Source organism: Malaclemys terrapin, chromosome 2 (assembly GCF_027887155.1).
Source record: "Malaclemys terrapin pileata isolate rMalTer1 chromosome 2, rMalTer1.hap1, whole genome shotgun sequence".
Classification (NCBI taxonomy): domain Eukaryota; kingdom Metazoa; phylum Chordata; order Testudines; family Emydidae; genus Malaclemys; species Malaclemys terrapin.
In genome coordinates this window covers 235,593,008-235,605,111 of record NC_071506.1, presented here as the reverse complement: position 1 = coordinate 235,605,111, position 12,104 = coordinate 235,593,008, and the positions used below count along the sequence as shown (strand labels likewise).

Here is a 12,104-nt window from a genome sequence, read left to right as displayed (position 1 = left end):
TTACTCTTAAACTATCTATTTGGATCTGACCATACATATTATTTAAATCTACTGTGGTGTTAAAATGTTTCATAAGACACAGAGCAGAGCTGCTATGATCTTAAATGTTAATATTCTTTTCTTATCACTTTACTGTGTAGATACCCTTCATGAGACACAACTCTACCACAGCTCATCCTCGGAGGCAATCCTGGAAACCTCTTTTAGAAATGTGATTTTAAAATGTGGAAAACTCTCAATAGAGTACATAAAGTAAAGGAGAACAGCTATCTTGTCTTTTTCATAAGCTTATCGTGACAAAAAGTTGAGTTTGCTTGTCAGGTTTGGCTAGAATGTAATTGATTGGTTTGTTACTTGGACTGACAAGGCAGTTAATTTGTCTGCATTTTTTGCACTAATCAGGAACATTTGATATATCCATTGTTGGAAAATACCAGATAAATGTTGTGTCAGAATTGTCCTGTTAAGTAATGTCTTGTTCCCCTGTGCTTCCTTGACAAATGATGATATACAGTGCTTGGATTCATTGAAGAGTGACAGAAACCTATGGGACTTAAATACTGTTTGTTCCTCTGTGGTGGTATTGATTTCTTTTAAAAAAAATCAACGCTTTGCCATCAGTCTGCTGCTCTACTAATATGCAGTTTAATAAGAATATTCCTATATAAATACTGTGTTGTGGTATACGATAGTTTATGTAAAAGGATTATTTCAGTACAGTGGCAATAACAGACCTGTAAAACACTTGACACTTTCTCATTTTGAAATAATAGCCTTGCTGCAGAAGAATTGATTTTGTGTTTATTAGCATGAACTAATTGTTTCCGCTTTCAAATGTTCGAGTGAACAGAAATATATCCATGCTTTCTGGATCACTGCTGAGACAAACAGGAAAATATGAACATTGTCTTACTTGGATTAATTTTGCTGTGGTGTTCAGGTCAAGGTATGTTTTGGTTTTTGATTTTGTTTTTTCTAATTTAAATATGAAACTGCTATATAAGTTGGGGATGAATGAAGAACTGATCACACAGCATACCATCTGAAAGATCTTCATCTACGTCCATGTACCTCCAGATAGATACAGACATAATATTTTGGTCTACAAACTATACTGATCAAGTTCTTAAATCTACAGCAGCAGTATATAGACATCTCCATTGTTTCATCTTGAACTTGCTTGGGAAAAAACTCTGTTCAAGTGTAATCATACTTGTAACTTTGCGACATATCTTGGAACTTCTTGATCTATGGTGGGTTTTTTTGTCATCTATCAAGGTATATTTTTAGTTGAAAATAAATTTTAAACATAAAAGAAAAAAGATACATGCTGTATTAAGTGATAGGAGAAAAATACAAATTGGTGTATACTAATTTAAAAGTCATATCTTATTAGGGCATCTCATGTTTGGATATTATATTCAATAAAATTAACTTGATGTGTCTAACAAGTTGTATTGTTTTGAAAAAAAAAAAGTCAAAAGAAGATTTTCTTTTTAACATTTTATAAATGTTCTTTAGCCATAAGGCACACACAAAGCTCCTCCTAAATGAAGAAATGTGTATTTTGGGAGTCCAGTTTTCAAGTCAGAAGGCCATTTTAGATAAGAGAGGATTGAGTTTAGATTCAACTCTTGGAGAATTCAGAAACACAGGTGACTAGAGAAAATTACATCCAGCCATTATGTTAATAGAAAAAAAATTCATCATGTATGATGCAGGCCCCACTTAATGTCTGGCTAGGAATTACTAATGACTTTTTTTTTTTAACATTATCTTACTAGAAAACAAAATGTACTGTGACATATGGTTAATAATTAGCCTTTGTGTTACCACCTCCAGTTCCCAGTACAGCATTCTTTTATTCTCTCTGAAGACATAATGTATCAGAGGGGTAGCCGTATTAGTCTGAATCTGCAAAAAGCAACAGAGGTCCTGTGGCACCTTTAAGACTAACAGAAGTATTGGGAGCATAAGCTTTCGTGGGTAAGAACCTCACTTCTTCAGATGCCTTGCATCACCAATGCCTTGCATCTGAAGAAGTGAGGTTCTTACCCACGAAAGCTTATGCTCCCAATACTTCTGTTAGTCTTAAAGGTGCCACAGGACCCTCTGCTGAAGACATAATGTGAGACAGTGAGTGCCACTTCCTGGTTTTAATTTTTGCTACCTTAAATTTTCATTTGTTATTGGTAGATTACTTAAATTTCTTAATCCGAGACAGTAAATTTTGTCTGTGTTTTTCCATTGATGACCCTCCCCCAAAATATGTATTCAGTACTCTGTTAAACCAATCATCCTCCACTGGTCCAGCATTGTCAATACTATAGATACTCAGGTACATGTTTATGAAATAACTGTTCTGTTAAGCATTATTTACTACAACCATTTTATAGCTAGCAAACACTGACTTAACTGAAATATATGCTCCAGTCTCACGTGGAATGAGGAAAATGTATTGGTGATTAGCAAACATGAAAACATTAGAAGATAGAATAATGACTTTTCTTGTCAGCTGTGTTGTATGGGGGCTTTATTTTGGTAAGGTGTACAACTCTCTCTCATGTAGTGAGTTATTTCATTTGCCTTTCCTCTCTGGAAACCCAGGTAAAATATTCCATATTTCATATCTTGAAATGTTCAGTGGTGATCTTCTAATCCTTAGTGGGCACTTACAGTAGTTCACAACCACCAGGCAATTGAGTACAGTTGATTACAATAGTTTGAACTCCTGAAATGCCCAAACTTTTGGAGTAGTGTGGATGTTACAGGTTAGGACCGGGAGAAGTAATTTAGTACAGTACCTGCTCATAGTTTGTCTGTAACAAACAAGAGTTTCCAGAGTCTAATTTCAATGGATACAAAACAAACAAAAATACAACCACCCTTTCCTCTGTCTCCCAGAAGGGAAAATATGTAGTATGTATCTTTCTAGCACCCTGTCTTCATAGAACTACTCAATCTAGGTTAAAAATAATATAAAAGCAGATCATATACAGTAGGTATATATCACATATAGTTTATAACCCCAGTATATTTGAAACACACATGCTCGTAGAGAGACACATACATTGTATCTATGCATTTAATTCCCCTTGTGTGTGCATGTACTTATGGAATTCCCTATATAATTTGTTTTGGGAACCCATAGTGTGTTGCACAGTTTATGATGTACCACAGCTGCCTCATAACAAAAGTGAACACACACTTCTGCCCTAGAAGGATGCTGTTATATATAACTTATAACTTGCATATATGTTGAAGCAGGTTTTCTGCTAATATTTCTACATTTTAATTTGTAAATGCTTTTTAATAGTTTCTTTGAGTTCATTTATTTCATAGAGCAGATGAGATTTTTGTGTCCCTGACTGTTTAGGGAGTCTTACATTATAAATATACAAAATATATCTTTCCAAAATTGTGTGAAGGTAGTCAATGCACGATTTTTCTTTGCCTCTAGATGTTTACTTTTAAAATGCGTGGTTATAAAGAACCAAAATTGATACCTTAAGTGTGTTGTGATAGGTTTGAAATACTGTGTAGACAGAAAGCTATGTGTACCTTATTAATTGAAATTATGGCCAAAAGTTCAGAGCCTTTACTAATCCATGGTGATACATTTGGTGTGTGTGGGTGAGGATGGGTGTACAGGTTAGACTGCAAGGCACTTTGGACACCACTTTTCCTTTACACTGGGATGGTAGAGGGAGAGGGGCAGGTAATGTAAAGCTAGCTGTGCTAGTATTACACCATTCAGGGATTACTCTAAACCGGGGCAATACCCAGCTGCCTAACTGGGACAGGTTTCTTCCTGATCAGTAGAAAGGAGGCCAAGGGATGCTGAGGATATGGCATGTATACTTTCAGTTGGAGTTGTGTAATCTATCTTTTCTTTTCTTTTTTGTTTGACCCATAATTTGTATTTATTTAAAGAAGGGCATGTTACCTAAACCTACAGAGCACATCGAAACGAAAATAACTTTCATTGGAAGCCATGAAGTAGGGTTGCATGATTATGCAATATAATGATTATGGAATGCAGGCATTGAAAATATTTCCACATTTTTCAGAAGATGCCTGGGGGATGATTGTCTAAAGAGCAGAATGCCCGATGAATATTGCATGACAAAAGTATTTTATTTTTTCTCGGAGTCTTTATTTGGGTAAGGAAAATGAAAACATACAGCTTGATAGTGCAATCTAGAAGGTACTATCCTTTCATCTCTGGATCCTGGGTTCAACTTCAGCTTTAGATAAGTGAAAAACTGTCAGTTTTAGTTTAGTCTCTGTGCACATCACAAATGTAGTACACATGTTCACATTTGAGCCTCTACTCAGGAGAGGTCTAGCAGTGTTGGGCAGGCATGGATTTAAGGATAAATATTGAGTCAGCAAGTGGGAGAGCCTAGTGGATGACAAAGGAGGTTTGTCCTTCACAGTGTGTGTAGTATTAGGAATGCCTAATTAGGAGATGGGGCCCAAATAAGTCAACGCAGAGGGAAACCCAGGCAGCATAGTGAGACAGTTAAATACACCCCTGGTGTTGGAATTGCAGAAGCGTTGTAGTTCTGAACTGATGGGTGGTGGAGTGAACGTACAGCTCAGGCTAGTCAGTTATTTGACAGTTTATTGTTTGTAAAATTCTAGACTGAATCTATTGGAATTTTGCCTGAGGAACGACTGTATGATAGGCCCCCTGTAATGCAAAATATTTGTCTTGTGCTCTAGCAATGTTGTATATTCTCCTCCCATAAAATAGATTTACCCTTAGAGATGAATGTACGCGTGTGTGTGTGTGTCTATATATATATATAATATAGTCTAAAGTTAATTGCGATTTTTTTTAACATGGTACCCTTTTGCATGACATTGTAGAAAATGTGCAATGGTGTGCACATTTAAGTGAGAGAGATTTTCTGTAGTCTCTGAAGCATATATGTGAAGTTGAATTTAAAGATTAGCTTATTAATGTTGTGTTTCAGGGACTTGTAGGTAATTACTTTTACAGCTATAGATGGGCACTGCTGACTTATGAATGCAAAATAGGTTTTCTCACTCTGCCTGAGTCAGCTCTTTGTAAATTTATATGATATTAACTGTGGTGACTTACAAATGTGTCTGTAATGGGTATGCGTTGCATCCACTGTTCCTTTATAAAAGCACAGGTCTTTTTCCCCACTACTCACTCTAAGACTTCTGCAGGCCAGCTGATAAGATTCCCTCCTGTGCGGGTAGATGCGATGTAATGAAATTGGATGTGCGCGCTGAGCTTTGTAAATAAAATGAGATTGACCCCCAGCCATTATCTCATTTATCTGATTTACATTGTAAAATCAGGATCTCCACTATTGATTAGAGCATAATTAGTTAATTATGAACAGGAAAAATACAGAGTTATGTGGAGCTTGAACACAGCAGGCTATACTGCTCAAAAAATTCCAAGGGCATGAGCAGATGGAGATCACTTTAATAAAGAACAAAGCATACGTGTTTCAGGTATGGAACTGTCTAATCAGCCTCTTGCTGTGAGGAAATTCTTGACCTCCATTCTATATTTTTTATACATGAACAATATTTCCTTTCAATTGTTACCATTTCCTTTATTATTTAACTTATTAATCTAACTACTACAAATTTTCACCTTCCTTCTTCAGTTTATCTACCGTATTTTCTTCATGTAAAATTAGAAAATTAATTACCTGCCTTCCTTTTTGGAATGGAAAACAAAGCACTTCCTAATTTTGTTATGTAACATGATTTGAATCTTGTTAAAGGCATTGACAATAGTAGGTAGCACCATATCAGTTAAAGCTATTTTAACATCAGGAGCTTGTTTTTTAGTCTACCCTTAAAGGATCTCCATTTTTTGTTTTCACAAAGTTCTGGGTACAACTCTTAGACCACTGAGATGCCTGTGTACTCAATTGCACCCATAGATCACATACTTTGGCATATAATGGCCAGTAAATCCTCAAATAGTGGGGGATGAAAATTTGGGTGCCCGTTTCGGAAAATTTGACCATTGATGCACATGGTTAATATTTTGTCTAATCTAGCGGTGCCCAACCTTATTACACAGGAGGGCCACATAAACCTAAGCACAAGCTTGTGTGAACCAAATAGATTTCTATACATTTTAATAAAATTTAAAGTCACATGTATTGATTTATATTTTAAGTTCAGCTTGTTTCATATTGTTTATATAGGTTGTTTCGAAGTACACACTTGTGTAAACTAAAATGATGTAAAGATGACAAAACGTTAATGAATTAATCTTTAGTATATTGTGTTGAAGACTGCCCTGGGCCTTATGACATGCTCTGATGGGCTGTAGGTTGGACACCCGGGTCTAAACTACGGAGGATATACATTGCTAAACTAATATTATACATATATAGAAAGCAGCGTGTGCTAGCCAGCTTGTTTATAACCCTAGCAGAGAAGCTAAGTACATAACTATCTATTCACGTCTAGAAGAGTTCCCACAAGATCATGTCTGAGGCACATTTCTCTAGGTAGTATAGGGAAGCGTGCACTGTTGGTATCTATGCTCCACCTGTTCTGTGAATATGACTACTGCAAAATTCCTGGACTATTAACTTGTCATTTTTCACAACCAACAAATTCACATAACTTTAAAGTTTTAAAGTCATGTTATAGTTTGTTTAGGTTCTGTTTCTGGACGTTTTCCATCTCCTCATTTGACTAGGACCCTAGACCATAGTATATGGTTCATATTGCAGACCTTAATACTCATTTTGCCAGTTGTCTTTGTAACCTAACTGACAGGCATATGATAACTGACCAGGTTTCCTCCAATGCTGGTGCCAATGCTAGACTATAATTCATCAAGGAGGAACAAGTGTATTCTTTACGGAGTTGAAATGTGTGTGAGCTGTCCCTTTTTCTCTAAGAATTTGAAGCTCAATCACCAAAAATGTATCACACAACAGTGCTGCCAGGCAGATGGTCCAGTAGTAAAATATTCTCATTAGTAGATCTTTCATTTTATCAGAAATGTAGACCGTATCCTACCATCTCACCATATTAACACTGGTAGAGTCTAGTCCAGCTGCTATAGAAGTCAATGGTCAAATTCCCATTGGAATCAATGAAAAGGATATTGGGATAATCTTAGTTTTGTGCCTAGAAGATCATCTTTTTTTAAACAACTAAATTTATTTTAATTTACCTATCACTGCACAGTACATTTGGCATTTTACTATGCTTTTTTCACTAAGGGAGCTCTTTTATATTCATATTTTTAAAAGATCAAATTTAGGTTCTACTGTACCAGAATATATTTTTATAAAAAACAATATAAAAGCAACGTTTCACAATTTATGGTTATCATTTTGTAACTATGCATCACGTGATACTTTCACATTTGAACGGTGTGTGGTATATGAGGATGATTTTATCATCCACATGCTCTCACCAGTTTTGTATATATATTTAAATAAAAAAACAAACACTTAGTCTCTGGAAACTTTTTTATATTGAAGTTTTTAATTTAGTATATACATATACAAGAAAAACATGAGAATATTGTTCTTTACAGACAAAATAAAATTATGTGAAAAGAAAATTCAATTGACTACAAGAACAAAACTTGACTTTAGGATACTGCAACCTGTATCTTCTCTCATAATGTTATAGTCATTTCACCCCACCTTATGTAGATTTACTGGATGACTTTTGAAACATGGCTTAAAGTAAAATCAGAATATTGGGCATTCTGGATGAAAGATGTTTCCCCTCCATCCAAATTAGAGATTTTAAAGCATGATTTTGAAGAGGAAAGATTGTTTTCTTTTAAATAGAACATTTCTGTTACAACTATTCTCCCATACTGCTGTGCTATTACAAACAGTCTGCTAACAGAATCTGTGTAGGTTGTGCTGAAATGACTAATATTCTGACATTTGTAGATTTTAGGATCCAATAGAATCCGTTGACAATAAGTCTGATAAAATATAATTTACATATTGGAAGATCTCTAAATGTTTGACAGAAAGGAGGAATTCAGTTAGAATACTTGTGTGTAGGCACTGCTCACAAGTGTAAGAGTTTCCAAGATAAACTTCAAGACATTTCTGTGAAATAGATTAGGAATATTACACTTCTTTTCAGAGGCAGAAACTGAGGCACAAGATGGTTAAGTGACCTATCGAAGGTCACAAAAATCATTTGCAAAGCCAGGAAAAGGATTCAGGAGTCCAGGCTCTTATATTCCCATCTCTCATCATTAACAATCCTGCCTCCCTTCTATTTATTTGGTAATATGCCTTTGCAAGATTTTTTTAATTGTTTATATTTCTAGTTATACTACTAATAATTATCTATCCAGTGACTAAACAAAATGTTTACAACATGGTTATAATTATACTGCTCTTAATATCTTTTATTATGGAATTGATTTTAAAAGCCCCGTTAAGATTTTATTTTGTAGTCATAGGGCTTATACTACAATCAGGCAAAGATACAGTTTAACATAATAAGTGCTATGCAGGGTACTGTTTTCATTATGATGTATGCCAATGTAAAAATATCTTTTAGGCCCAGTCTTGCATTCCTTAAGCAGGCAAAACTCTTGTTAGTGCCCAGAGTGTCCATATGGAAGTAGGCAATAGTGTAAAAAGGCATTACTAAGAAAGGATCTTGGCAGAACAGAGATTTCACCTGTACCAGTGATCATGCTCTATATGACTACATAAAAAAGGAGACAATTCCAGAATGTGCACCTTCTGCGGTAATGCTAGAAAAATACTTGTTTAGGTTAACCAAATACTATCCCAAATTGGTTATATTTTTATATGGAGTTTTCCTTTTCAAATATTTTAGTGCATTCCTTTTGTTTAATCCTCTTTTTGTTATGTGCTTTGTGTACTGTTAATAATTTATTAAAATATATTGTTATTCTTGGTCTGATAAGTAGCACACTGTGCCATTTATGTTTTAAAAAAAGAATTCTGCATTCTGCACCTTGCTACAGTATGGGGGTTTCTTAAATTTGCTTTGCTAGCTTCTTATTTGTGGATTTCCTGGCTTATGAGGCTTTAATTCAAACATTTGAGACACTTAAATGGAATAAATAAAAGGAATCTGACAAAATTAGTTTTCAAAAAGCTTTTCCGTTTGAACAAAAGATCATAGGGTGTATTCAAAAAAGTTATGAAGACAACCACTTCAATAAGATGTATGAATTTCCATTATTTGCTGTTAAATTCTTTTTTCCTCTTGAGCATATTGTTGTACTGTCTGATGTAAGACTCCTTTCATTAAGCACTGCAGTATAGCAAATGCTTCTTCAGTGGCAGTAGACTAAGAATGTCTGAACGAAGAATAGTTATGATAGATATTTCAGACTGTTGTCTGTGGGTTGTACCTGGCACAAAACATGATCAAAAAGCTTGTTGATAAACTCAGAATTATGACGTGTACAGGCTACAATTTTTGTCAGTTATAAATGAAAGATGACAGCAAAATGTTTTAACTGAACGACCTTTTCAAATTCTTACTAAAAGAATCTCACATTATTGTGCAGATTTTATTTATTGGTTACAAAGTCACTATTTAAAAAAATCATTCATGCAATTGTAAACATGTTTGAATTACTAGATATGTTGGCAGACATTATGGAAGATCCATAATGTAAAAAGTTTTGTTAGCTGGAAAGTGTACTAAATTCTGCAAATCATAAATATACAGAAAATACATAGCGGCCTCCTGCATTTCTACATGAGAATATTCCAAATTAAATAGAAACATACTTGAAATGTGTGAGTGTACATGTAAATCACCCTTCCTGAAAATGTCTGTTTTAATTCAAACTAATGATTCGGAGATTTGGGGGTAAGTTTTCCATGGGGTGAACTACCCCAAAGTGCTTATAGAGTGGCTTGATTTAATTTTTGAAGAAACACAATATATCTGTTTCTCCTGCAGGTGTGATGAATGCAGGCTCTGCTACCATTTTGGTTGCCTGGAACCTCCTTTGAAAAAATCTCCAAAACAGACAGGCTATGGATGGATTTGTCAAGAGTGTGATTCTACGTCCTCTAAAGTAAGTTAATTCAGTCTGTGAAAACTCAGAGGAGGAGTTCTGGTTTTGCATAGCCTTTTTGAGAAAATCATTGCATAGTTTCTCATCTTGAGTTTGTGTTTGAACACTTTGCATTGAGAAACAGACATTTAATTCTACACAGTTAAAGGTCACACTGCGAGGATTTCATCTTGGCTTTAACTGAAGGAGAAAAAAATGCAAAATGGAAATTGTGTTAATTGTCTAGTTAAAGGGGAGTTTATTATTCCTCTTAAATATTTTCTTATTACATGGTGGTGGTGACCCCCAAATATATAAGACCAAAGTATTAAGTTAAAATACCGTATCATTCTTTGCCCCATTATAAGCAGTCAGATATTTTAATAATATAAACCATAACCAGTGAAGGCATGGTTAATAGTAAATTCATTTAAAAATGTATTCATGAAAGATTTGAAAGTCTACATTTTTTGGTTTTGTTTTTTCCAATGTAAATCAATTGTGAGGGACATTATTAGGTTAGCATGAAGGATATTTGTAAGGAATAACATTCTAAATTTGTTTGAACTTAAAATTCTCACTACTGAAACATTGTTATATTAACGCTACCAACAATCATCGACTTCTGTGTTGTTATCCTGCAAAGGACATAGGATTTTTTTTGTTGGGTTTGGTTTTAGTTTATTAACATTTTCCTGAACATTAATTTCTTTAGTGTTGGCATGGTTGCCAACACCCTCTGGATGCTTTAAAGAGACACTGTCATCTTGATTTTTCTTTAAAGTGACTAATTTAAAAAATATCAATTTTCTGGTAGAGCATCATTAAAATAAGAGCTTTTTTAAAAATCTGTTAAATTTCATAAGCTTTTCTGCTGCCTGTTGTTGCTTATTAGGGTATTGTCGGGAAGAGATAAAGTGACTGAATAACTGATTACATAGGGAAATGGACTTTAAAGAAAATGCTATCAAACACTCAAAGTTAACAAACAGAAAAAATAGAGGATCTTTTTTTTTTAACTTCTTTAGCTTTTAATAATCTTTCCTAAGTGTATAGTTATTTATAACTAAAGTAGATATGGTGCCAAGTATCAGAGGAGTAGCCGTGTTAGTCTGTATCCACAAAAACAACGAGGAGTCCAGTGGCACCTTAAAGACTAAGATTTATTTGGGCATAAGCTTTTGTGGGTAAAAAACCCACTTCTTCAGAATCTACCCTCAAAATCTTATGCCCAAATAAATCTGTTAGTCTTTAAAATGCCACCGGGCTCCTTATTGTTTATAATGTAGATATAAAATTTTTCAGGCAGAAATAGGATTTTCAAGTTGCTGGTGTCCTTTTACAATTGGAAAAATAAAATACTCTGCTTTGCTGGACGTTAATCAAATCATTCTTCCTCGGGAAGATACAAAGATGGACATTGGAAATTAGCTGTCAACTATAGTTTGGACATCAAGCAGTCTTTCCTGAATACCACTTAAATACAATGGTCACTCCTGGAGTGAATTATAATTGATATTGAATTCCTGTCACCTCTGAAACCAAAAGGGTTTCTTTATAACATTAGTTAAAATGTTCTGCCTGCTATTTTTTCAGTGTTTTTGCAAAAGGGCACTTTTTGAAACTCTAAATGTGTATTTGGCCTCACTGGCCAAACTACGCAGATAAACTGCTATGCTTGCTGAATAATTTACCATGACAATTAATTCAACATTATTTTATTTTCTGTAAAGTGTGTTAATTTTTAGATATTTTGATGTAAGATGAAATGTTTTGAAAAAATAAAATTGAATTTACAAGCTACAATGACCACCGATATTTACTGTAGTTATGTTAAGGATGACTTCACATTTAAAAATATACCAAACAAGATGTTTATTACTGAGACTGATTTTCATTTTTAATTCATAAAGACCCATTCTTAAAATTAATATTTAACAATTAAGTCTGATTTATTGCACTATTTTAAACATAGCCAATTTTAATTATGTTTGAATGAGAAAATGATAAATATGATAGGTACTGAGAAAGTTGTCTTATGGGGACTCCTTGTGGCTTT

At 34.3% G+C, this 12,104-nt stretch overlaps 1 protein-coding gene across 8 annotated transcripts in view; it reads left to right on the top strand.

The window, feature by feature from the left end:
* The window catches only part of PHF14 (PHD finger protein 14), a 271,070-nt gene that overhangs the window by 170,487 nt on the left and 88,479 nt on the right, over positions 1–12,104 (top strand). For 3 of the 8 annotated variants that reach the window (XM_054020322.1, XM_054020320.1, XM_054020321.1), the window contains exon 17: positions 9,949–10,066. The exons of 4 other annotated variants lie outside the window; for them this stretch is intronic. In XM_054020322.1, coding sequence (XP_053876297.1) covers positions 9,949–10,066 — 118 coding nt within the window. Of the gene's footprint in view, positions 1–140; positions 1,443–9,948; positions 10,067–12,104 lie in introns of those variants that run through there. One more of the 8 variants, XM_054020327.1, reaches the window with a different exon arrangement.